General features: G+C 41.1%; 1 protein-coding gene and 1 long non-coding RNA gene across 3 annotated transcripts in view; both read right to left on the minus strand.

The window, feature by feature from the left end:
* Positions 1-2,631: 2,631 nt before the first annotated feature.
* The window catches only part of npffr1l2 (neuropeptide FF receptor 1 like 2), a 29,555-nt gene continuing 6,431 nt past the window's right edge, over positions 2,632-25,755 (minus strand). The window contains exons 2-3 of the mRNA XM_020636374.2: positions 5,820-5,919; positions 2,632-3,634 (exon numbers count right to left, since the gene is read on the minus strand). Coding sequence (XP_020492030.1) covers positions 2,632-3,634; positions 5,820-5,919 — 1,103 coding nt within the window. The remainder of the gene's footprint in view (positions 3,635-5,819; positions 5,920-25,755) is intronic.
* On the minus strand, positions 19,937-22,990 carry LOC109985946 (uncharacterized). 2 transcript variants are annotated; one of them, XR_002278045.2, is made up of 5 exons: positions 22,856-22,990; positions 22,218-22,365; positions 21,400-21,474; positions 21,096-21,171; positions 19,937-20,581 (listed from the first exon to the last, which is right to left on the minus strand). It is a non-coding gene; the product is annotated as an uncharacterized lncRNA (long non-coding RNA). The 2 variants fall into 2 exon arrangements; XR_010667620.1 differs by lacking the exon at positions 22,856-22,990 and adding an exon at positions 22,502-22,523.

Consider the following 25,755-nt stretch of genomic DNA (forward strand, 5'->3'; position numbering starts at 1 on the left):
GTTTGCCTATAAAATTGGGTTCTCTCAGCTCCTCCTCTGGGGCTCCACATTCTAAGCACATGGATGCACATGCTGACTCCCAATTTCCACATACTCTGTATGCGCTCATCAGTACCGGGCACAATGCTGTCGTTCTGAATCTATAGGTACAGCTCCACTGCTTAAGGCGAGGAATCTAGGGATCGCACTGTAGCACTCAACTCGCCACTTGATGAGCGAATACATGATGTTTTATGGCGGTTGGCATATTATTTTATTGTTTTCCCTCCTTTTTGCTGTAGGTTACGCAATAGGTGAAGTAGTTTAAATGAATGCACCTGATTGGATAAACGTGCGGCTAGTCCGGCGGTTGCTTTACCCTTTTGCATAGAATAGAGCTCTGGCCTATTCTTGTCTGGCGAGCCCCTCTCGGAACTCGCCGAGACAATCCCATAATGCATTGCGGGACTGCCTCTCCGACTCTCCATAGGAAATGAAAAGTAAGCGTAGGGACGCTATCCGTCGTCAGAACCAGTGGAGCCATACCAAATGTTCGATGAAAAAGTCTCCGGTCAATTTCAAAATAAAACACAATATACGTACTCATGATCGTATTTCCATAATTGTATCAACATTATGTCAATAAAGGCACCGAATGAACAACAAATCATCCTCAGAAACACAAAGCAACATGTTGTTTGCCCGTTTTTTTTTTCTCTTACTCCCGCGGGATCTTGTAGTTCTCCTGTGATGTGAGTACAGCTGCAAGCTCCAGAAAAACAGAGCCAATGGGGCAGGGCGCTGATGGAACGCAGTTAGGTTGTGATTGTTGGAAAAACAAGGGGCTGTTTATGAAGGTTAGTTGGTTGTTTGTTATATGATGAGCCAAACACTTATAGGATTAACTTAAAGTGACTTGTTCCATTTCCAGTGCTGTAGAGGTAGATTCTTTTTAAGGCACCGTTTGCATTGACAGGTGGTCGAGTGTATATCAGTATCGGTTCAGTAATGAATGATTGTTATGAGTTAATCATCAGGAGATCTGATCTTCATATTTTACAATCAGCTTTTCATTTACGGTTTGCAGGGACCATCCTGTGCTCAATTCACGGGTTCACTCACATGCAAAAGTTGTAAACATGCCATGTTTGTGATTATGAAGCACGATGTAGTTTTATAATGAGGAGGGAATACAAGCACAGAAGAGGATAAGGGTCAGTGAACATACCATAACTCACCAAAACTGTCTCTGAAACATTTCTATAATAATAAATCTTCCAACAAAATCCTCCTGTCTCCCAATGTGGTCTCTTACTACGAAAGAAACCAATGAACTTGTAGTTAGGAAACCTCCCCCTAGCACTCATTATGCCATGACTTTTTAAAATTATAGAAACATTCATGTCATGATCCAACCAATAACAACATCTCGTCTGCAGCACTTAGTGCCCAAGCTCCAAGATCCAACACCAGTCAGGAACGCATCACTAGATCACTAATCCCAGTACGGGCCCATAAAACCAGCTGTGTTCAGTGGTCGTTCTGGTTTCACAATAGGGACCCAGGTCCGGATCCGAGTACACTTGACCCCAAAGTCCAGTTCATTTGATCAGTGTGAACACAAATTTACAGTACTCGGGTACTGTTGCCCGAGTTCGCTTGAAGAGGTGGTCTTCATGTGTAGTTGAGGACACTCCGTTGGTGAACGCAACCGTGCAGCAGCCATTAAGACGTAATTCTCAACAGCTCCTATCTCTTCAAAAACTGTTTCATCCCCTGAGCTGTAGATGCCATGACAAGACAATCTACGTTTTAAAGCGTCTGAGCTTTTTAAGGATTGGGGTTGAAGCTTAAGAGATCCCTGATCGGGGCGCTGGTGGCGCAGTGGTTTGGTGTGCCTCCATGTATGGAGGCTGTAGTCCTCCAAGCGGGCGGCCCAGGTTCGAATCCAGCCTGTGGTTCCTTTCCCGCATGTCATTCCCCACTCTCTCTCTCTCCCTGATTCCCGACTCTATCCACTGTCTCTCCATTAAAGGCACAAAAAAGCCCAAAAAAAGAGATCCCTGATCTGCTTTTTGGGAGCTAAAACAGATCTTTTTACATTTTTAACTGAGGTTAGATTTCTTGGTTGGACCTTCTTTTAAGTGTCCTAAATACCTTTTCTTGCAAACACCACCTACAGTTAAGCATGCTCATGCACTTTGGCTGCTGCTTTTCAAAACAGTGGCCATTCTGACCCCCGTCTACTGCCAATGAAAATCTCTCGAGACCTAAAAATAACCCCATTTCAAAAGTCCTGTTGGGCTTGATTTGTGTTCCATGATGATGGTACTGATATGAGTACTTACTGAATGAGTGCTCTCATTGCAGTGTGATGCGATGTTAGTTTACAGCAAGGGAGTATTCTGCACATGCAATGACCCTGGGATACATGTAGCACCTCCAGCACTCTGCTGTCCCTGCTGTCTGAGTATCAGTGATATAGTTTGTACATTAAAGTTAAAGGCGTTGCCTAGAACGAGAGTCATAACTTGTACACATTCCAAAAAGTACCGACATCCAACATGAGATGATCGGTCTTTTCTTTTTGGGGAATTAAACGCAACAAACTATGGCTTGGTTTGGGCTAATTCTGGGTCACACTGTGATCCCTCAGTTATCCCACGCCTCAAACCCCCCTCCTGATCTTGTGCTGGCCATCTCCTCTCCTGTAGTGCTTTTCTTGTGAATATTTGCCATTTCTAAACCTCGATCCGAAACACTTCTCTCCGAATGGACCACCACACAGCGCACCCTGCCCCCCCGGTTCTGCTCTGTCACGTCGCACAACTTGTTGTCGTTGTGGACTCGATTTCTCAGCCCCAACCCAAGGTGGTTGTGATTGCCAATGGCGTCTCTGAAGTCGGTGGCTCCACACTGTGCGTCGACAGACCGGTCCTTCCTGCCCCACCTTGCCATCTTCCTCCACAGGTGGCACTGCAGGAGGCAGCAGATGGGCCTGGACTGGCACATAGCCTGGAAGCCCCTCTTGAAGTTCTCGTTGTAGTACCCGTAGATGATGGGGTTGACGCTGGAGTTGGCAAAAGCCAGCCAGTGGGCAAAAGGGAAGATGTAGCTGGTCAGAAGTTCCAGCTGGTCCCTGCCCAAACCTGCGTAGTCCGTCATCATCATGAGGGTCCAGAGTGGCAACCAGGAGAGCATGAACAGCAAAGCCACCAGGATGAGCATCTTTATCACCTTGATCTTTTTCTTGGATATTATTTGCTGACCTCTTCTCCTCCCCACCACCTGGACGGTGGCGTTGGCCACCTGCGGCTCTCTGTTGGCCACCACGGACGACCACAGCTTGACTCCGATGCTGCCGTACATCAGACTAATGAGGCTGAGGGGCACCAAGTAGATGTGAGCGAACAGGACGGCCGTGTAGATCTTTGTCATCTGAGGGTAGGAGAAGTTCTCGTAGCAGGTGTACAGGGGATACGTGTGGTTGAAGTCGTTGTCGTGCACCAAGAAGTGAAAAGGGACTTTCTCCACGGTCAGCGCCACCGCAGCAGGACACATGATCGCCACCGCCAGCACCCAGATCAACACGATGACTGCCTTGGCAACAAGCACAGTTGGCTTGGGTTTAAGAGGGTACACGATGCAGCGAAACCTGGAAGAGATAAAGACAAGTACAGCATTGTCATGACTTTGAATACATTTTATGATTAACTGGATGGTATCATTTAGCGCTTTGAACCAGGAAAGATTTGACATTTCTTGTAGATAAACAGTAAAGCTTGCTAAAAATTAATGTGATAGTAGCTGTAATCTCCAGTTGTTAGTGTTTTCAACCAGTCTGCTGGTGTAGCTCAGGGAAGTTCGATGTCAGGATCAAATATCTACTATTACAGGACATAAACGCACAGTTTGTAAATTCCACCACCAGGGGGCTCTAAATAAAAACAATAAGGATGACATAGAGGCTGACGGGGAATCATGGGAGTGATTATCTCTGCTTCTCCACTCCAACTCCAGAGTGGCAGTGAACAATGATGGGCCGCGGCGTGCACGGAGGATGTGGAAATTGTGGTTGACAATGATAGAATGGTGCGACACATGTTAGTGTAGAGAAGTAAAGCAGTCGGTGGAGGAGCAAACCTGGTCAGACAGGATTCCATTCACTCTCACTCTTTGTGTCCTTTTAGTTTAAAAGTTCAGACTCTAGCCCACAAGGTCATTACCTAAATCAAACTGTTCTAAAAGCCTCTTACTGTAGTTAAAATGTGAGGTTGAATTAAATTAAAAGCAGATGAAAAATCAATAAATAAAAGCCGAGCATGTGTTAATTTTCCCTCCAGATGTTTAAAAAATAGATTCATTAAAATTATTATGGTATTCTCTCCTCCTCTGAGCGGCCGATAAGCAAAAGTTTTCAACTCGATTTTTTAATTCTATTCTTATATATATACTTTTTAGTTAGTTTTTCAAAATGATAGAACAAAGAAATTCTGACAGGACAGGATAAAACACACACAGACAACCATATGCAACAAGAAATAAACAAAACAAGACAAAACATGAACAAACAATAAAAGACAATGATGATAGCCTTGTCCTGTGAGGAAGGCACTGAGGATGCTAAGATGCTGTCAATTTTTAAAGAGGACATATTATCCCCCTTCTCCACCTTTCCAAACAGTGCCCTGTGGTCTAAATAAAACATCTGTGCTTTGGTCAAAATATAACATGAATCAAGCACCAGAGGAGGTTTGTGACTCTGTATAAACCAGCTCTCTCAGAACGCTCCTTTTTGGTGTGTGTGTGTCTCTTTAAATGCAATGACCCCGCCTGAGTTTTCCCAGTAGACATCACTCCTCTGTAGAGAGAATAAAAATGGAGGACCTGTGCAAAACTTTTGTTCTAGGCTGGGGGTGGAGTCCATGGGTGGAGATACTAGGGCCTTGGAGGGGATTTTGTTTTTACCAGAATCCCACTGTGACATCACAAGGAGAGCACATTTGAAACGGAGCATTTTTCTCTGTGTTGTAAGACTTATGCAGACCAAAAACAAAGGACTGGATGGGTTTATTTCACATGTTGTGGGTCAGTAGACACTCAGGTTACCCAAATATATGTTCAAAAACACTGAAGAAGTGGATTTGTGGATGTGTCCCCTTTAAGATGAAAAATAGGTATGTAAAGTGCGTCTTATACACTGGGTCTTACGGTAAACAAATGGGCACCTGCCCTTTTGTGCCCCATCTTCAAGCCTTTATTTTGAAAGGGTCGAGTATGGAAGCCTTTTCATGAAATTCTTGTTTTTTCCAGAAATTTCAAAATAATGTCTACAGATAAAAAGAGATAGCAGCTGATAGTTCACGCCACATGAAAACCTTGTGCAGGTGCGAGTATGACTACAGGAGGAGGAGGGATTTCTCTGCATGAGAGGCCGTTTTTAAGTGTTTGCAGCGCCGTTATGTGCACGTGTTTGGCGACATTATAAGACTATTTGCCAGCTAATAACACAGCTGAGCTTCTGGGGGATGGGTGTGAGCAGCAGGTGTTAAGGAGCGCCCTGTTATTGTTTTTCAGCTTCACCAACTACCAAGGTGCATGAAGAGTGAAAGACTTTAAGAGGTCAAAAAGCTCCAGCAACACTTTGTAGTATGAGGATCAACTTTATTAACAAATTAAACCGACGTGGTTCGGCTTGTGGCGTTCATCAGGGTCATCGGGTCACAGATCGAACTCTTCCATCGTTGGTTTTCTGAGGGCTGAATGATTGTTCTGAATGTTTCCGAGCACCAGTCTTAGCTGATAAAGACGACTAACGATCACACCACAGAGTAACTCACCTTTCGACAGCGATCGCCACCAGAGTGAAGACCGAAGCGGAGACGGACACTCCCTGCACGAAGCCGCTCATTTTGCACACCATGTTGGAAAAGGGCCAACCTGTTGAAGAAGAGAGACAACACAGAGTCACTCAAGGTCATGACAGAGTGACTCCTGTGACGTGGTCGCATTAATTGAAGGAGATTTTAATTAATTATTCGCATATATCGATAATATGAGAAGGATTGTCTTAGGCCCCGTGTCCGCCTGACGTTCTTTCCGATGAGAAAAGCACTGGCTGTGCACTCAGGAGTGTTTGCATGAAGCGTTTGTGCTCTGAGAAGAAAAGCGCTGCAAGTCTGTCCTGTCTCTATGACAACAGTCTGTTGACAACTGCTGACACTGCTCCGTTACTTTTTACTGCATGTTTCATATTTTAGATTGTTTATTTCCCAATCAGACACGGAGTGAGGAGGATGTGGTAGGCGTCTAAAACTACGGGGAATATCGTACATTTGGAAAAGAGCCTTTTTGAAAAGTTGAAAGATTTTCAACTTGAGTGCTCGGAGTGACCGCGCAAAAAAGCCAGAGAGCTCAGAAAAAAAGACACCGGATGTTGCACTTTTTCGCTATGCGGTCCTCCTGAAAATATATATTTTCATTTTCAGGAGTTACATATGGGAGAACGACGATGGAGGCTTCAAACATACTAAAGCTCCACACCCATTCATTTCCCACTGGCAACGACAAATAGCTACAGCACAACATGATGGGGAAATCGAATAGCACAGTGAGAACAACTGAAATCAATGAACACTGACCCTGAAAGGGCAGAGCATTAGTGAGACCTCTCTTTATATCTAATCTCATGAAATGAAACCTTCCTTGTTCCAATGTGGGCTATAAAGAGAGAGAGAGCCCTGGGGTACTCATTACCTCAGCATGACCGTGATTGCCTGACTGAAACCACAGAACACAGTCGACATGCTGATTGAGATTGAGATTGAGATTCAACTTTATTGTCATTACACATATACAAGTATAGAGTAACGAAATGAGGTTTGGCATCTCACCAGAAGTGCAAATAAGCAGAAAGTGCAAGAGTCTGTGCTATGTACAGTAATTGAGTGCAAGAGTCTGTGCTATGTACAGTGATTCTGTGCTATGTACAGTAATTACAAAATTTACAGATGTAGACAAAAAAGTGAATTATTAGGTAATATATGCATTACAGAATACAGAAAGAAGAGCACACGAGCAGGATTTCAGAATAAAGAGACATTCCATAGAACCAACCAGTAAGATGTGTAGTGAGTGAAATAATGAAGGTATCTTACTATATGAAGTGTTGGCTTCTCTGACAACAATGCAGCAGCCAGTATGTCCTCCTTCTAACTTTAGATTCTGCTCCTGAATGCTCTGGATTTGTTTGGACCAGAGAAAGTAGGCGTTTTTAAGACACCCCCCCACACGGCTGTTTTGGAAGGCCTTCCCTGAGCTGTGGCTCAGTTTGTAGTCGTCGTCTCTAAACTGGAAGGTTGAGGGTTTGTTCCCCAGCTCCTGCAGCTACATGTCCGATGTGTCCTTGGGGAAGACCCTTAACCCTGCTGCTTCTTTGACAAGTTATGTATACGTATGAATGGATTAGATAAGACTAGTCTTATAGTACTCAAAATCGGTCTTGGTCTCCAGACTGGTCTCCATCTTGCCCCGCCTTGGTATTGGTCTTGACTCGGTCTCGATCCCTAAATGTCTTGGTCTTCTCTCTGTCTTGGAGCACTTACCTGGTCTCAGGTAAGTCTTGGTCTAGTCAATTCACCATTTACGGACCCGCACCATCTGCCTGTGACTTTGAGTCTGAAGACTTTCTCCCTAATTAAACTACAATTTGTTGAAGAATTCAGTCACAGACATGAATGTGTTGTTTTGCTGTTTTTACAATTTACGCCTCTTGGAATGTATTTTGAGTTTGTTTGACTAACATGGACCTTTAACACGACAGCCTCACCAAATATGAATATGTTGTGATGAACAAAATGCAATAGGGATGAAAGAGAGACGTCATGCAGGGTATTCTAATACATCTCACTGGGTTACTCTGCACCATAATAAAGTCTGAACACATCTGTGATGGACTCATTGTTGACTCATAATCAGACTCTTTCTTCCATGTGAGCGAACTTAATGGGAAACGGAGCCCCCTCCTGCAGACGGTCTGATGAGTCATCTCTAAACAAATACCAACCAGCCCAGGATGAACCTTCTGTGTTATTCAGCGGCAGTAGCTCAGTCTGTAGGGACTTGGGATGGAAACCAGAGGGTCGTCGGTTTAAGTCCCTGAAAATGCTCTGGTAGCAGGAGAGATGCTAGTACACTTCCTGAGGACTGCTGAGATGCCCTAATAACGTCATGTTCCCTTCACCGTACTTTAGACCCTGACAAAATAAAAACTACCAGGAGAATATGAACCAGGCTAAAGGTGTCGCTTTGAGGAGTACAAAATAAACATGATAAAAAAAACTGAATGAACAAACTTTTCCTGGGCAGATTGAAAACATTCATTAATTTTGAGTTAAATGTTTTGCCTTTAAGCTCCCTTTTCTTTCCACCTGCAGGCTCCGACTGAGGGCTCAGAAATATAATCCCATCACACCTGAGATTGGAGTCTGGAGGCTGACAAATTGTGTTCTGCTGCTGTAATAAATATTTAAACAATTCAAACGTGAGGCGTCTGACTGGATAATAAAATATTCTGTCTGGTGGTTTTTCATTTTTGTGGAACATTATTTGTGAGACAACTACACTCTTCATTTACGGTTTCAATCGACTTTTTTGTGATCCATTTTTTATTGTTCACCATTGTTGTGGTTACATCAACAACCAACAAATATCCCGGAGAGAGGGATCACGTTCATCCATAATCGAAAAAAAACAAAAGAGAGATAAAGACAGAAGACAAACAAAGGGGGAAAAAATAAAATAAAATTGGATCGAGTGTTAGAGGGTTTTGTTTCCATGGCCGCTGCACAGTCAAAACATATATCCTTCTTGCAATCCTGGTCCCCCGATCACCATCGTCTGCCTCCACCGCCACTCTTCCCTGGCTGACCGCCACTCGACTCGGCCTCGTCCCTTATTACCCGGAGGGACTGGTGATGTGCGGTCACTACTCCACGAGAGGGATTTGGTGGTCCAACCTCCTTTAATGAAACCTAACCTCAATCCATCTTATTTTAATCATTTCAGGCCGATATCAAAACTTCAATTTTTATCCAAATCTTCAGAAAAGGTGTTGCTACACAACTTGAATGTCTCACAATAAGCTCTTTGAGACATGTCAGTCTAGTTTCAGAGCTTTGCACAGCAGAGACGGTGCTCCTCAAGGTAACTAATGACCTACTTTGGGCAGCAGATGGGGGGAGGGCGCAATTTTGATTCTTTTAGACTTTAGTGCAGATTTTAATATAGTTGATCGTTCTATTTTTATTGACCTTCTTAAATATTGGGTGGGGATACATTCGGTGTACCGCAAGGTTCTGTTCTAGGTCCAATTTTGTTTTAAATTGACATGCTGCAACAGCCAAATAATTTAGCGCCCTTTGGTCTCCTTTTATTGATATGTAGATGACATGCAGGGAATCCTAGAAGCCAAGCTGCTGTCAGAGACTGTCTCAATGACGTGTACTGTTGGATGCCATGAAACTTTCTTTATCTACATAAGTCAAAATCCTGTTCAAATCCTTCAAGTCAATTCAATTCAATTCAAAAAACTTTATTTGTCCCCACGGGGCTATTCAAAGGCACACAGAGCAGTAAATGAACAACAGTGTAAGTAAACAAAACATTTTAACCTAAATATAAAGTGTCAATTTAAATACAACTTAAGGCTTAAACTTAACTTAAAAATACAAAATATAAAAGAGTAGATATAAGTGGACAGTGATCGGACTAACAGATGTAAACAGATGTAACCATAACTGTGCAGTAGTGACCAGATGTAAACAGAACTATGTGCAGTAAACGAGAAATAAATACATATATATATATACAGAGCTGTAGTGTGCAAGTAGGCAAATACTAAATGATAAGTTATTAAGGTGCATGGTGAATAATGGAACAACAGAACTAATATATACAATATAACTGTAAGGTAAAAATTAGATAAATAAAGTGACCGTAGCTGTAAAGGTAAGAATTAGATAAATAAAGGAGGAGTTAGGAGTTGAGGAGCTGGACAGCCCTGGGAACAAAGGTTGCTCTTCTCCTCTGTGTCCTGCAGCAGGGACAGCGAAGCCGGCGTCCTGAGGGGAGCCACTCAAACGCTGGGAAGAGAGCATGTGATGGGTCCTGCATGATCCGACCTGCTAGCCTGATTGTCTGTTGCTCATAGATCGATGTCAAAGTCCTTACAGGTAGTCCAATGATCTTAGAGCAGACTGTGTCCGTGCTCTGCAGGCGGTTTCTGTTCTGGAGGGTGGTGGTGTGGAACCAGCAGGTTATAGAAAAAGTAATAATGCTCTCAATGAAGGAGTAGTAGAAGGTCAGAAGAATGTTCTTACTGACTCCAAAGGAATTGAGCTTCCTTAGGAGGTATTTTCGCTGCTGACATTTCCTGAGAATCTCCTCGGTGTTGGAGGAGAATTTCAGCAGGCTGTCGAAGATGGTACCCAGGTACTTATACTCCTCTACTAGTTCGACAGGATTCCCATGGATTGTGGTGATTGCTGATGCAGCCAGTTCCCTCTGCTTGTTGGAGAAGGTCACCACCATGTCTTTGGTCTTTCTCACGTTCAGTTCGAGGCAGGAGCTGTCACACCACTCCACAAACTCCTTAAGAACTGGTCCATGGTGCTGAGAGGGGCCTGACAGCAGAGACAGGAGAACTGTGTCGTCCGCGTACTTCACCAGGTGAAGAACTCTCTGTGATCTGTTGGTCAGAAAGTCCAATATCCACAGGATAAGCTGGTCGTTCAGATGGAAGCCTTGGTGCCTTATCCACAAACGTGAAACCATCTGCTAGAAATCTAAGAGAAAAATCTAACAGGCATGCTTCTTCCATCTCTGCATCATCTCCAAAATCAAACCAATTGATTTCACAATCAGACCTTTAAAAAATCCTCCACAATTCATCTTCACCAGACTGAATTACTGCAACTCCCTCCTTTCCTGAATTAACTACAAATCACTCTCCCACCTCCAACTGGTTCAGAATGCAACAGCTCGGCTTCTTACTGCTTTTTACAGAAGAGATCCCATACCCCAATCTTAGCTTCTTTCCATTGGCTTCCGGTTAGTTTTAGAACTGTGGCAAGCTAACCTGGCTATGGGCCGTCACTCTCGGCTCCTCGCCCTTAAAGAAGAAAAAACCCAACCTACAGAAAAAAAGAAGGCCAAAAATAGCCCAAACTAAGGGGTGCATTCACACCTGAGCTGTTTGGTCCGTTTGAAGCGAACCAAAATACAGTGAATTGTAGGTTGAATTGAGCCGTCTGTTAACAATGTCAATATGTTTGCAGAGTGTGGCTAACGTTAGCATTGCTAACAGCACCAGCCTTTAGTCCTTCTTACAGGTTAACGTTTTGCCTGTGCTAAGTGTAGTTACACATCGCTCCGGTTGACATGCCAGTATAACCTGACACAGTCTACATATAACTTTATCTCCATTTTATAGATTAATATTCTGCCAAACTGCGCCGCACTGCAGGATGCCATTCTTCCACTGACCTGTTGTTTACTTTCAGTTCATGGTGCAGCATTAGGCCAGGTGGCAGCAGCTACTGACCGGAGCTACATGCTGCATTCAGGTGCTCCTCAGATGTTCACAGTTTACGAGTTGGGAAGTCATTCTTCAACCTTCAGTGTGTTTACGATTTTCTAGTTCAGAATAGCGTGGATGCTACGAAGCAGATGTTTGTAATGTTTCTGTTACAAGTTATATGTGCAATAGGTTAATCAATCAATCAATCAATCAATTTTTATTTGTATAGCGTCAACTCATAACAAGTGTTATCTCGAGACACTTTACAAAAGAGCAGGTAAAAGACCATATATACTCATTGCTATAACATAACATCTTTTGACCCCCATTTTGATGACGAGTATATCGGCAATTTGGGCCCCTAATTATTTCCAGAGGTTCCGACTTGTTCTGACTTTAGCATATGTTCGTATGCATTTTCAAACTCGTAAACTTGTTTTTCCGATTTGTGAGACACCACATGAAACGCAGCTACAGCCCCAACTAGTGACGGGTGGCTACGGTACACAACATTTGACTTTTTTTTTTACCCCCGACAAAGTGAAAGCAAACTGAACCAAATGAAAAATACAACACTGTTTCAACCCCTCCACCAAACTTTATATAAAATAACACAACATGCATGAGTAGGGAAAATATATCTGATGGGGGAGTGGTCGGGGGGGGGTTAAAGAAAAACACAGGAGAGCAAAGAGCTCATCACCTTCCTGCACAGAGCCTGTATGTGTGTGTGTGAGACAGAAAGCACTCTGCACACCCTGTCTCTCTGAATCCCCTTCTCCTACCCGAGTGCTTATTGCAATCAAGTGTTCAGCAGGCAGAAGGAGAGAGCGAGAGAGGGGGGGAGGAGAGAGAGAGTGAGAGAGAAAGAGAGAGAGGCCACTTCAACTGCTAATAATAAATGCAACAACGTAAAGAACAGCAATATGGTTGCCGTAGTAACGCGTTGTGTCCTTTAACCATACCCTCATTCTCCTTTAGAAAATAGCTACATTGTTTAATGAAAGAAAAAAAATGTTTCGCCCCCACAATGGCTCATAACACAATCTTATCAAATGGTATGAGCCATTGTGTGTGAAAAAAACAGCAGCGACGGAAATATGTTTTGCTAACGCTGCATGCATTCATGTTCAGCGTCACAAAGATTCATGTTGGGAGGATAATCTGCACAGAAGGCTGATGGAAAAAAAAAATCTATGTATTATTATTAACATCATTAAACAAAGTATTAGTTTACATGTAAAGATATTAATGTACAGATAACAGTGATGACATAACCAAGCAGCGGGAGCAACAGCCAATTTCCACATACTCTGTGCGTGCCACGTTCCACAGCGAGCAATCACTGCATAACATCATTTGTGCAAATTGTATTAAATCCTCAATCAACATCCTCAAAGAACAGAAACCTCTGGGATCATTAAAGAAAACCTGTTCCCCCCGACCAGGTTAAGTTAATAGACTTGGTTGCCATAGTAACAGCGTGAGAGCTTATGTTACCTCTCTTTCTGAAACTGGCTCGAGTCACCCCTCTCTCTCCCGGGGTTCAAGTGATCTTGCTTTTTGAAACGCAGCACATATTGCTCCTTTAAAGTTTATTTCTGAAAGAAGGAAAAAAATATCCTGAAAACACCTTTCCATGTTTTGGATTTGATCACAGGGCGGGGGTGGGGGGTGCACAAGAAGAAGTGCAGCTATCTGTATATACATATACATGTGTGTATATGTATATATTTTTATATTTCAGGCATGGCACAGTAAATTTCATTGTACTCTTGTGCAATGACAATAAAGTCTATTCTATTCTTGTGGAGGGTCCAGGAAAGTGGTCTTCTTATTGGGGTGAGATCTGACTTCACCAGCATCTGTCACGGAACGCAAAAACAAAGAGGAGGACCCAGATGCAGGATCCGCTAAAAGTATTTATTCTTTAAACAAAAACTTACTTCCAAAAAAATCCATCAAGAGAAGGCGCCACGGGTAAACTGACAGGCAACAAATGACACCAACAAACACATACAATGAACTGACACAGAAGGGAAGAAACACAGAGACTAAATAGACATGGGGTAATCAAACACAGGTGAGACTAATAACACAGGTGAAGACAATGAGGGCAATCACAATGGAGGGAAACACACAGAGGAAGGAATGGACACAAGAAACACTGAGGACAACTACAAAATAAATACATGAAACACTGAAGACACACAGAACTCAAGAATGAACAAAACACACTAGAACATAAAGAAACACTAAACACAAAACTAAATAACACCAAATCATGACAGCATCTGTCTCAGACTGGGGGGACATTTGTACAACACTTTTGGTGCGTCCTTGAAAACACCTTTTAGCACAGGGTCGCAATTTATATTTGCCAGTGTTTATAATTGTGTTTTCCCATAGGAGAGTACTTTTAAAAAAAACACTTGGGGCTGTTACCTTTAGGGTTCTTTACTTTTTTTATTAAGGCACTCATCTTGAGATAACCTGTCGTACCTATCTCTGGCTGCTTCAACCCAGACATCATTGTAGCCCCGTTCTTTAAATCTTTGTTTGAGTTCATCTGCTTGTTTGTTAAAGGCTGAATATGCCATTTTTCACACTTAAATGTAATAGAAATCAAGTATATCCTCTGAAAATAACTCTGTGAGTCATGACTGTCTACAATGGGTGTAACACCCGAGTCTCACTGTCTGTGATGTTTTCAGAGTTTTCAGAGTCCTATCTTCACTTTGTTTACATCGTCTGGACGGCCGGCTGACTCCTCCCCTCACGTATAAAAGTTGTTTAATTGAAGGACTAGAGAAAAGAAGAATAACATACTGTACTCACTGCTTAACTGTGTTTCTAGATCACGCTCATTTCAGGTAAATTTACATGCAGTGTGAAGATACGAGCATAATAAAGATCGCTAGCATTAGCATGCTAACACAACAATGCAGCGCGAGTTGTTTTGATATCTGCTGGATAAAAAAGTTGTATATTCTTCCTTTAAAATCTGTTTCTTTTGTGCAGACTAATTGGTAGGCTTTTTTTTGTCATGTTGTTCCTTTATGTTTTTATGTTGACTTTCCTTTCTTATCTTATCGCTCATGCTGTGTTTTTTGAAGATCTTGAGCAGTATACGTTGTGTTGTCTTGCATTAGTGTGTTCCTTTCTTTTTACATGTGGATGTGTTTTTCTAGGGCTTTTTTTATTTCTCTTAAGGAAGCAGCTGAATGTGTGACGATGGACTTGTGTAACGTCTAGTCTTCCGTCTACTCAAAATGTCATATCTACATTTTTACACCACTTTCACACACTGATGGCAGACGCTGCTATGTAAAGTGCCCGATCCATATAGTGAGGATAGTAAGAGAGGAAGCCAGCAGGCAGCCACTTCAACTAAGAACAAACTAAGGGACGTCAGTGTACTTGACATAAAATGACAGCAAAAATAAACAAACATCGATTAGACATTTACCAAGTGTCATGTTTCCCACTTATCAGAAGACGTCCATTCAGTGAGTTATCGAGAGACTAAGGCCGTGTTCACACTTGACTTATTTTTTCAACTGCCAGCTCCTTTTTTTTACATACAACCTTATGGAGAAAGGAAAAAAGGATGACACCTTTTTAAAAAGCGCTGCGCCCGACGTGCGCCGTGTTGTCGATGTTCATTGACCATACTCCGGATGCCAACAAAACATTTTAGAGAAGACGACATCTTGCTGGTCGAGCAGGAACAGTTTTGGATTTGGTGCAAATTAAGCAAATTAAACCCTGGTGGTAATACAAAACTTTGGAAGCATGCAGCTTCTAAAACCACAGAAGAAGAAGAGGCTTATGCATGTTCCTGTGTCCATTTACTGGCAGTTCATCGTTTATTTTCTGAGTTGTATTTAAGTGCAGCTAAGTAATTTCTTCTATTATTATTTTGTTTAACATGAATGCCAACTCCAATAATACTGTATTGGCTGTGTCTGTAATGACAGCTGTTATCTTTAATGTATCTCTATAAATGGTGAATGTTAAATGGATCATTCTTATATGGGGATTTTTTTTAGTCCTAACACCATTCAAAGCACTTTTACACGACATGTTACATACATCCATTATGTATCCTCTGATGGCAGAGGACGCTGTGCACAGTGCCCATCAGTATGTAGTAATCCTATTCACACATAGCTGGCTACTAGTATTAGAGAAACATAATAAGTGCATAATAAGTGACCTTTAACACATTTTGTCAGGCAGGTCCCATCCTACAATCTCAGCTGCCACACAGGTTAAGAAGGAGTTATTTGAATTGCTCTGCAACACATGATACATCAGTTTTAACAAGTAAAGGGACAGGATTTGGATGGCCTTACTGACAATTCCCACAAAATTTTCTCAGACCGTCGGGCTGGATGAGAGTCTCTGTTATGTGGGGGAGGGGGAGGGAGAGGGACATTACTGATAAGGCAGACAGCAGAGGGGAAGAAACTGTTCTTGTGGCGTGAGGTTTTGTTCCTGATAGAGGTTAATAGAGGGTAGTATGTGACCTTTAAACGATTGGTCTGTATAGATTAACTGACAATGTTACGACTTATCTGACCATGTTCTAACGGTGAACTTGTTTTGCAGATCAAGAAGTAAGTTCTTAAATAACAGTACATCACTGATTCATCACTGAAAATAATAGTAATTTCAATACATCCCAGACACACTTCATTCTGAGCAATGTTGTTGATGTTGCCGGTTGCTAAGGTACACTGATTGGAGCTATTTTTTAAAATCTTTTGATGTATCAGCGGACGTATTGAAGCCTTTTCCAAGAACTCTCAGACACTCCCCCCCCCACACACACACACACACACACACACACACACACACACACACACACACACACACACACACACAATGGAAAATATAATGGCAAGAAATAACCAACAGTTTGGCTCCAACAACTGCTCTTTCGTAATCTAGGATTATTTGGTTTTACAACAGAGCTCGTTAGCGTGTTTTAGTAAGTCGAGTCAACGATGCATGAATAATATCCCCATCAGTGACTGTAATGTTGAGCTTTGACTTGTGTCAACACCGGAGAAAAACTTTATTGTGTTGTGATTTGAGTCAGCAGCACCACCTTCAAAATAAAAGTACCGCATGTTTAGAAGGGGAAACTGAAATTCACAGAGCAGAGAAATAAATATTTAACAGATGCAGTGTGGACAGTGAGCGTCTGTATGTCTCTGCTGGACATTATTTAGGGCTGTGATGGTAAATGAAAGTATTTGTCTTCTTCCTATTTGCAGAAATAACCATGCCAACGTTGTCAGTTCTGTCCTCAGTTGGGGAAGAAAACAACTTCCAACTCGTTTGTTGAATGAAGTCTGATTGATCTTGTCTGATGAATTCCAGTCAGGAAATCTAAAATGTATAGGCTTTCATGGCACATTGTCCCTCACATTTGCGGCTCAAGCTGATACTTTGGATCAAGAACGAATTGTTAGCTGCACTTGAACACCGTGGCATTACATGAGACGATGATGAGCTAATGATTTCAAAGCTAATTTGACCCAGTTCAGGTGTGAGCAATCATCTCATTCAATCACAGCGTCACATTCACAAAGAAAAGTAGAATTGTGAGCTCATCAAAGGGTGCGACAAGGTAGATCAGAAACACTGCACTGTTCATTAATCAGCTCCGTCACTCACAGTTCAGCTCAACTGGTCACACAGAAGTAGTGAAGTGGATTTCCCTTCGTCTATGGTGTAAACCACTGGTATAAACCATTGTTTTCACTGGTGCAAACCAATCGTACATATCATTGGTTCCATTGGTGTAATCCCTTTGGGGATGATTGGGAGCTACATAATCACTCATCATGATTTATTATGATTACTGGAAAATGATCCATAGGTATATGGTAGGAAATAGTGTGTGTGTTGGGATGTTAAAATAAAAAATGTCAAGCTTATACCAGAAAGAGGCATTTGTCAATGACAACAACATACTGTATCCCTCTTTTGTGTGGTTCCAAGAGAGGCTCAGCTGTACTTGGATACGAGTGGGAGTGGGGGGGGGGGGGGCTCCAAGTAAAAAGGTTTGGGAACCACTGGTGTATACAAACTACCAAACGAACATACAATACAATATATGTAAATCTATTCAGTACAGACAGAAAAAGACAAAATGTAACAACAACCAAATAAGTATATTGGATCTGTCGAGTCCGGTAACCTCTTCCATACGGGTCCTCTCTCAGCTGCTGGCTTCACCTAAGTCTTGTTTGATACAAACACCAGATACTTGAGCCCTAATGAAAGTATAAGTGAAGACACCCCTTACTCCAGTCATGCACCTATATCCTACTGATATGTTACATATAACCTACTCTATGGCCATTAGTTGCCATGGCAACCAAAACAGCATTGCTACAGTACCTTAAACAGACCCAGGCCTTGTACATGCAAGCTCCAGGTAGTGACGAAGCCGATACTAGCTACCCTACCACATGGCCCCTCTTGGCCACCCACAACTCAACTATGAAGACCGATAGGCAGCCAGAGACAGGACATCACCGGGGTTGTCAAGTGGGAGTGTCATCACAGCCCAAACAGCACTGTCTACTTCAACAGACTCAGGCTCTGTTGAAGTGGGCTCCAGATAGTGACAAAGCATTGAGGACGTCAAGTGTGAGCCTCCCTCCACAGGTGTATTGCCCAATTAGTCCCAAACACCTCTGGGAGGCTGGACAGTTAACTCTGGCGTCCCATACCCACACTCAGAGCTTCTATATCTTACCAACTTTACCACATGGCCATCACAGCCCAAACAGTATCGCTATCTTCAACAGACGAGCTCCAGGTATTGACATTGCCGATACTACCTACCCTACCACATGGCCCCTCTTGGCCCCCACATCTATTTCTGGTGCCAACATTTCACATGTTTTGTCATTTAAAGGAGGCACAGCCCACACTCTGTGTGCTACTCAGGAAAACCATTGTACTTCCCCATTCAACACAGCTTAAACCTATTCTTTATTTACCCCAATGAAAACCAAAAGTAAGTTACAAAACAGAAAAGATAAAGCAGACTAAGAGGAACCCTTCTTATTCCTATCATTGATTACATTCCTCCCCCATTTAAAACCATAGAATTTTTTTTTTTATCTAACTTTTTAAAAACTTTATATCATTGAAAAAAAAAAAATTAGCATAACACCTACTGTATGTCTTACCCCCAATCGGCGCGTTTCTGGTGTCACGATACTGAGACAAACCAATGCGCCAGCTGTGGAAACACAATGATTGACTAGAGTGGCAGCAAACTACAGCGTAGTGCATGGCGCTGACTGAGTTATGTAGAAATTGGGAGTTACCCTTAAAGACTGTGAAAATGCTCTCTTGACTCCACTTCTTCACGACTGTGCATTGCTATTAAAAGTACATCCTTAAACCTAAAACTACAGACATGATCATTGATTTTCATAGGTCACAGCCCGGTGTTAGTTCACCGCCATTGAAGAGTTTTCCTGAATGTTAAAACTTGGGAAACGTTGTCAATATCTGTCTCAGTTTGAACTACATCGGTGCAGCACTGACTGTATTTTCTAAAAGATGTTCATGGTGTCCTAAAGACTTTGTTGTATCTGTGTTTTATAGATCCTGTCCTCACATACTGCCACCATGTAGTTTGGTTTCCAGTAAAGAGGCGAGCAAAGAAGCAAGCGAGGTGATCAGTGTGCAGCAAGCTCAGCTGCAGGAAATCAAAACATGATGTGCTTCTTTTATCCCTGCAGCCATTGAAACAGCTTGCTGCCTCACTGTGCTGTGTATTTTCTTGTGTGTGTGGGGGGGGGGTTATACTGGTTTTCAGATTACAATTTTAGATTGTATTTCTAAATATTTTTGTTGTTGTAACTATTTTTTTAACTGCACAGCACTTTATTTATTCAATGCACACAGGCTCAGTATGATTGAAGAGCCTGTTTTTCAGTCCAGCTGTGGATTTCTCTCTGTTTTTTTGATGTTTCCGTTTGTGTGTCTTGAATAGTAATTAAAATAAATAAAGTGGACGTTGGAGAGTTATTGCACTCCACACACTAAGAAATCAAGGAACAGGAATGGTCCTAAAAAGGTACAAATGCTTTGTCGCTCCAGCAGTACCTTAGTAGGGTACAACACTGTACCTCTGAACATGGTACATTTTTGTACTTTCCTGTCTGTACCTCTAAAATAACATTTCTGGACCCCTAGTGACTAAAATGTACCTTTTCAAATGGTACAAAAATGTACCATTTGAAAAGGTACATAATTGGTACCTACTGAGGTACAGCTGGAACGACAAGCTATTTTGTACCTTTATGTGGCAAAAACATACCCTTAAATTAATACAAGACATTTACAGTTATTCAGCAACATTTATTGAAATAATTAGTTAACATCTTGGAAAAATCCATCTTTTACATGTTAACCAACCCCTTTACAGTGCATTTTAATTCATGTGTTGTTCTGATAGAAATTATATAAAGTTCCAGCACACGACAAAAAGCAGTCTAAGTAGCCATTCACTAATCCAACAAACACACCATAACTTTCTGAGTAAAACCTTACCTAAAAAAATACAAATGTACAACTCAAATCCAAGGTAAGATACAATTCTCTCAGTTATTGAGCCGTTCATTAAACTGTTTTAAATGCTAAATACGCGACCAGTGTATACTTCGTACATTTAAACAATAAGCATGACAAATTTTAGGTATACAGTAAAAAACATTGAAAAAATGCAACTTCATAACCTATATATCAGATATGAATCCTGTATAGATATTTAAATAATATATTAACAGGTGGAATGCATTTGGAATTCCTTTAGAACTTAAACACCAAACCTAATGTTAAAACATACTGAAGGCTGTCATGAAGGCCTCATCAAGAAGTGTGTACCAACACATGCCTACTCCGTCTTTTTTGACCACACGGAACCCTCTTGTTGTTCCTCATGTCCATCAGCTGTAGGGTTGGATAGAGTGTAGACGGTTCGCCCTTTATAAAAGAAAAACATGAAAAAATAAGAACACATGACTTGTAACCAATCACTAAATTACTTTGTCAAACCTAAATTTGCTGGCACTAAAAATGCAAATTGTATGTTACAGCTGCTAATGTACTTGCAATTGCTAGTGATTAGTCCTGAAGTTGGATTTTTTTTTTTTGCAGCAACAAAGTATGTATTTTCAGTGATTTATTAAAATATATATATTTATTTAAATATATATTTTTTAAAATATTTAACATTATTTTTTTGTTTAATTTATACATGAAACAAAACTTTAAATTACAAATTAATATTTCAGTTTTTGTTATCTGTATACAACAGAATTTGTATACTGAAAATTCAACCCACACAGATAGGTGGGGCATAACAGGAACACTGTGTATTCTTTATTCATAACTTAATGAAAGAACAAGCAGAAAATATCTAGCAAGCAACCTTTTTCTGTGCATGTATTTATTTGACGTCTATCAGTCAGTACTATAAAACAATCTGGATGCCTACCTCTTGCACAATTATGTGGTGTTCAATTGTTTCTCTGAAGAGGGATGACGAGGAAAAACCCAGTCCAAAAGTATTCCTGCAATACAGAAAACAAAACAAGAATATATTCATTAAGAAATTTAGCTGATACAATGCTTTTAAACCTCAATACAGTTATCTGTAAAGATTATATAACCTCAAATTTAAGAAATGGTTATTTTGCTCGCTTTTATTGACAAAACTTGAGGCGCCTTGTATTTCATTAAAATCATAGATTTGATAACACTCCCCTGTAGTAACATGCATATGTTTCAATGATACTCACTATCATGTGTCTTTAAGAATGGGGATTTGTTGATCACATTCATTAACTTTGTGACATCAGGCCTCATCTGGACATCTATGGGAGAGGATGAAATTAAATGTCACAACACAGGTTACAAGTCGGCACACCACTGTAATAAAACATGATTAAATCAGTTTTTTATATAATGGGTTGTTAAAGAGATACTTCACCCAATTGCATTAAACTTTGTATAATTAGAAACCTGTCAACAGCCGCTGTATGACCGACACTGCTCCGTTACTTTTTAATGCACGTTTCATATTTGAGATCGTTTTTTACCCCAGCAGACATGGAGCGAGGAAGGTGGGAGTACAAGATCCGATCCGTAGGTCGCTATATTACAGGGAATATCATACATTTTGAAAAGAGCTCCGATTATGTCAACAGCACCTTTGAGAAAAGTTGAAAGATTTTCAACTTGAGCGGACGGACGTGCAGCGCTTTTCTTCTCTGCACAAACGCCTCATGCAGACACTCCCGAGCGCACAGCCAGCGCTTTTCTGCCCAGAAGAAATGCTATGGGTGGACACGGGCCTAACTCGTAGTCACTAGAATTTGTCTGTGAAATTAATTTCCACATGAGCCAAAAAGACACTTTCTGCCTTTTCTCGGTCAAGAAGGCACCAACTATTTCACATTTCTGCTACATATATGACCCAATTTCAAATCAGACTCATGTTTCAACGGGTGAAGTATCCCTTTAAACAGCGGGCAGCCACAATATAAACTTATATGCAAACAATAAACTTGGAAAGCTGATATTTAGCACTTTTAATGCCTCAAAATGATGCACTTGCCTTGGATCAGTGACAGGCTGAAATTGAAGCTCCCATGGTCTCATCCTCCATGTATTGGTAAACTGTATTTCACTGGCTTTAAGAAGAATCTTAAACAGGTTTCCGACCATGGCTTCAGGGAGTCCTGTTTTTCAGTCCACTTCATTTTCTGAGATACATAAAAGACACACAAATGCGCGGGTGAGCTCAGCAAAATTTCAATCCAAATATAGGTCAATAAATGCATCACACATAGGTACTTGTGGCCAAAAGTGAGGGGGCAAATTGGGAATTGCAGAGTGTACCTTATCTGTAACTCTAGCTAGCTAGCTAAACCATTATTAGTGTCTGCCATGATACTATAATCCCCAAGCGATGCCAAAATACACCGCATTTGTCCGCTCACATGTCAACAAGTCACGGACCTTTCATCGAAAATCAGCGTTACATAACATGTGTGAACATAAAGACTACGGAGCCAAAATTTGATTTTAAACTAACAGAAATGGCGGTAACCATAGAAACGGAGAGCAGACTCCGTCCATACTCATCAGACTACAAAACGAATTAACCGCTAAAGTAATATAACTGCTTGAACGTCTTTAATTGAGTTAATAATGTTTTAAAAGCGACTTAGCAATGACTAAAACACAACTTACCACAAGGACGTTTCACAGCGGAGTCGGGCTGTGGAGGAAGAAATAAAAGGGGTCGCCCCTCGCGAGTCCGCAGGGGCTCCGCGAGTAGTGATGTATAGTTCGTGATCGATTCGTTCAAAACGAACGAATCATCTGGGTGAACGAACTGAACTGAATCACTTACTGAAAAGAGTCGTTCATTTCTCAACTTCAGTTGCGCTCTCCTCTCTCCCGTCTCGTGTCTCTTTCTCTAGACCGTAAGAGTCGCTCAAAACCCGCCCTCCCTCTCCTTTCATGTCAGTGATACTACTGACTGAACCAACAGGACGGAGTCGGTCGGGAGCTCTGTGTTGCTAAAGCCCGCCCCTACTTCTCCCTCTCATGTCTCCAAAATTGAGGAAGTAGAAAATATATTATTTAACATTTAGGTGTCACGAAAATGTTTGTGCTTTTTATAGCTGCCGTCAGTTTACAAACGGCTTTTATATCCAACTTAATTTCACTCAGCTGACTGTTTTAACATCTACTAGAGTTCTCTGCTCGGAGAGCTCCGCCTCCGAGTCACTCTCTTCCTCTCAGTCAGTCAGTCAGTCAGTGAGTGATTTGTGTACTGAACAGAACGGTCGGGGAAAATAAATGTGATTGTTTTAGCAGCTTTCAGTTTGCAAACTGTAGCTTTATACAACTAAATTCTCAGCTCATTGGTTTATTATTCACCACCGGCTGTTCTCAGTACGATCGCGAGCAGAACTAAACGTTCGGCCGTGTTTCAGCTTATTAAATTCTGATTCACAGACAGAGCTGGTGAGAATTACTGAACGATTCAGTGAACGAATCTTTTGAACAAATCACTTTACTGAAGTGATTCTACTGATTCAGTACACTGAAAAGAACTGCTTTTCCCATCACTATCCGCGAGTGCATAAAAAAAGCCGTCAGGAAAAAAAGGACCTCGAAGAAGAAAGAGGGCATTTAGAGAAAAATCTATGAATCATTAAAATAAATCACATAAAATAGAGACTAACGATGAAAACTGTGTACATATTCTATTCTGCTAACTGCTTCTGCTTGACTTGTATGTTTAGAAAAAATAACGGCTGTGGGAGGTATAGTATTGCCAAGGGGCAACCTCCGGTCTCGAAAAATGAAGCCTATGCGGAAGTACAAAAAACTGCAGTTCCTCGAGGTTCTGCTTGAGGCTGGCTGCAGAAGCGCCGGAAGTGCCATAAGCCCACAGCCAAAAAAACCTGTTTTTACCACAGGAATCAACATGTTTACAACCTGGTTCAAAAAACGAGATATATCTGATAAGTTGACGGCCCCTTCTCCTCACACTGTGGGGGGGGGGGGGGGATTTTTTTTATAACTCATCGGATTTTATTCTATTAAGGAAAACGGCTATGCCCATATTTGGTTGTGTCAGATTTGATTGACAGCTCTGCGCGGTCAGCAGGTCAGGAGGCTAACAGTTTGATCCGTCTGATTTCTTCTCTTTTTTACTTCGTTTGGAGAGTTAGTTTAACACATATCTGACAACATACATGGCTTGCTGTGCGGTTAACAGACCATCCAAGAAGTTGATGCTTCAGTTTTCTTCGGTAAGTGATATAGTAGTGTTATAGTTACTGCTTACTCAGTGTCGGTATTTATATTTACGGACCTAGCTTGTTTAGCGTTACCTTGTAAACCAGTCGGCTATCTGTGTAGCTCATTATTTATGGTCAATGGTTTAGAAATGTTTGTTGTTAAGATGTTGAAAATGAGTTTGTGTGATGTTAGAAGCTAAAGGTTCATCTCGGTGGTTAACCACAGACTGTAAATATGTTTATCTGACGTTATGATGAATGTTATACTCCACCTAAATGTGGACATTAAAAAACAAACTTTGTGTAGTAATTATCCGTCAGTAACATAAACTCAACTGAACCTAATGTGCTGTGTAGGTTATAGAGGATGACATTAAAGTTACATGGTTGATGTAGTGTCTTAAGATTTGTACAAACTGTTACCAAATTTAAAAAAATGCACTTTGTAAGAGCATCTGTAACCATTAAGAACTATATTAATAACCATATTAATTTTCACTGAACTCATACACAGAATATAGCAGTAGAAATATAAAATATAAATAACATATGGAATGAAAATAAGATTTAAAGCACATAGATATAAAGTATAAGAAATAGTTTGAAGAATACAGCCATGTACTGAGCTCATGTTAATAATAAATGAGTTACTGTATGTTCTGTACTAAAGCACAGAGAGTTGGGACCTGTTAATGATTTAAATAATTCAGGTTGTATTTGTTTCATGTTAAGATGAAGTACTATCCACAATAAACTGCTTAATTTTTCCTCACAAAATCTGAGACAATTTGATGTGGAATATCATTGTGTGAGTGAGAGAGCTGAAAATAGCATGATTACAATAAGGTTTATCTTCTTAACTTTGAATAGATGTTGATTACCTGAATACTGTACCTTTGTTGTCTGGGTAGTACACTGTTGAATTTATAAATGTAATCTTACACACAGATGAATACAGAAAAATAGATGAGAACAAAAAAATGATTTAATGAATAACTGATATTTTCTCTCTTTCTTTGTCACCCTGAAGACCTCTCACTAAAAGTCCATGTTCTCCTGGATCCATATCACATGCTCGAGCTTCTTCAGAATGACATTTCAACAGTCGAAGTTCTGGTGAGAAAAGATGGCCAGCAGATAAGACAGCAGTACATCAAGGAGCTCCACAAGCTTCAGCAGGAGGAGGAGGGTTTGCACCTTGGAAGACTTTATTCATGCTGTTCAAATAAAACTAGATCTCCTCCAAACAACTTGCAATCAAACCATTTTCTTCCCATTTTAAACCCCTTTGTCCAGTTTAGATGGGAGAAGTTGATATTATGTGATATTGATCTG

Source organism: Labrus bergylta, chromosome 2, assembly GCF_963930695.1.
Source record: "Labrus bergylta chromosome 2, fLabBer1.1, whole genome shotgun sequence".
NCBI lineage: Eukaryota > Metazoa > Chordata > Actinopteri > Labriformes > Labridae > Labrus > Labrus bergylta.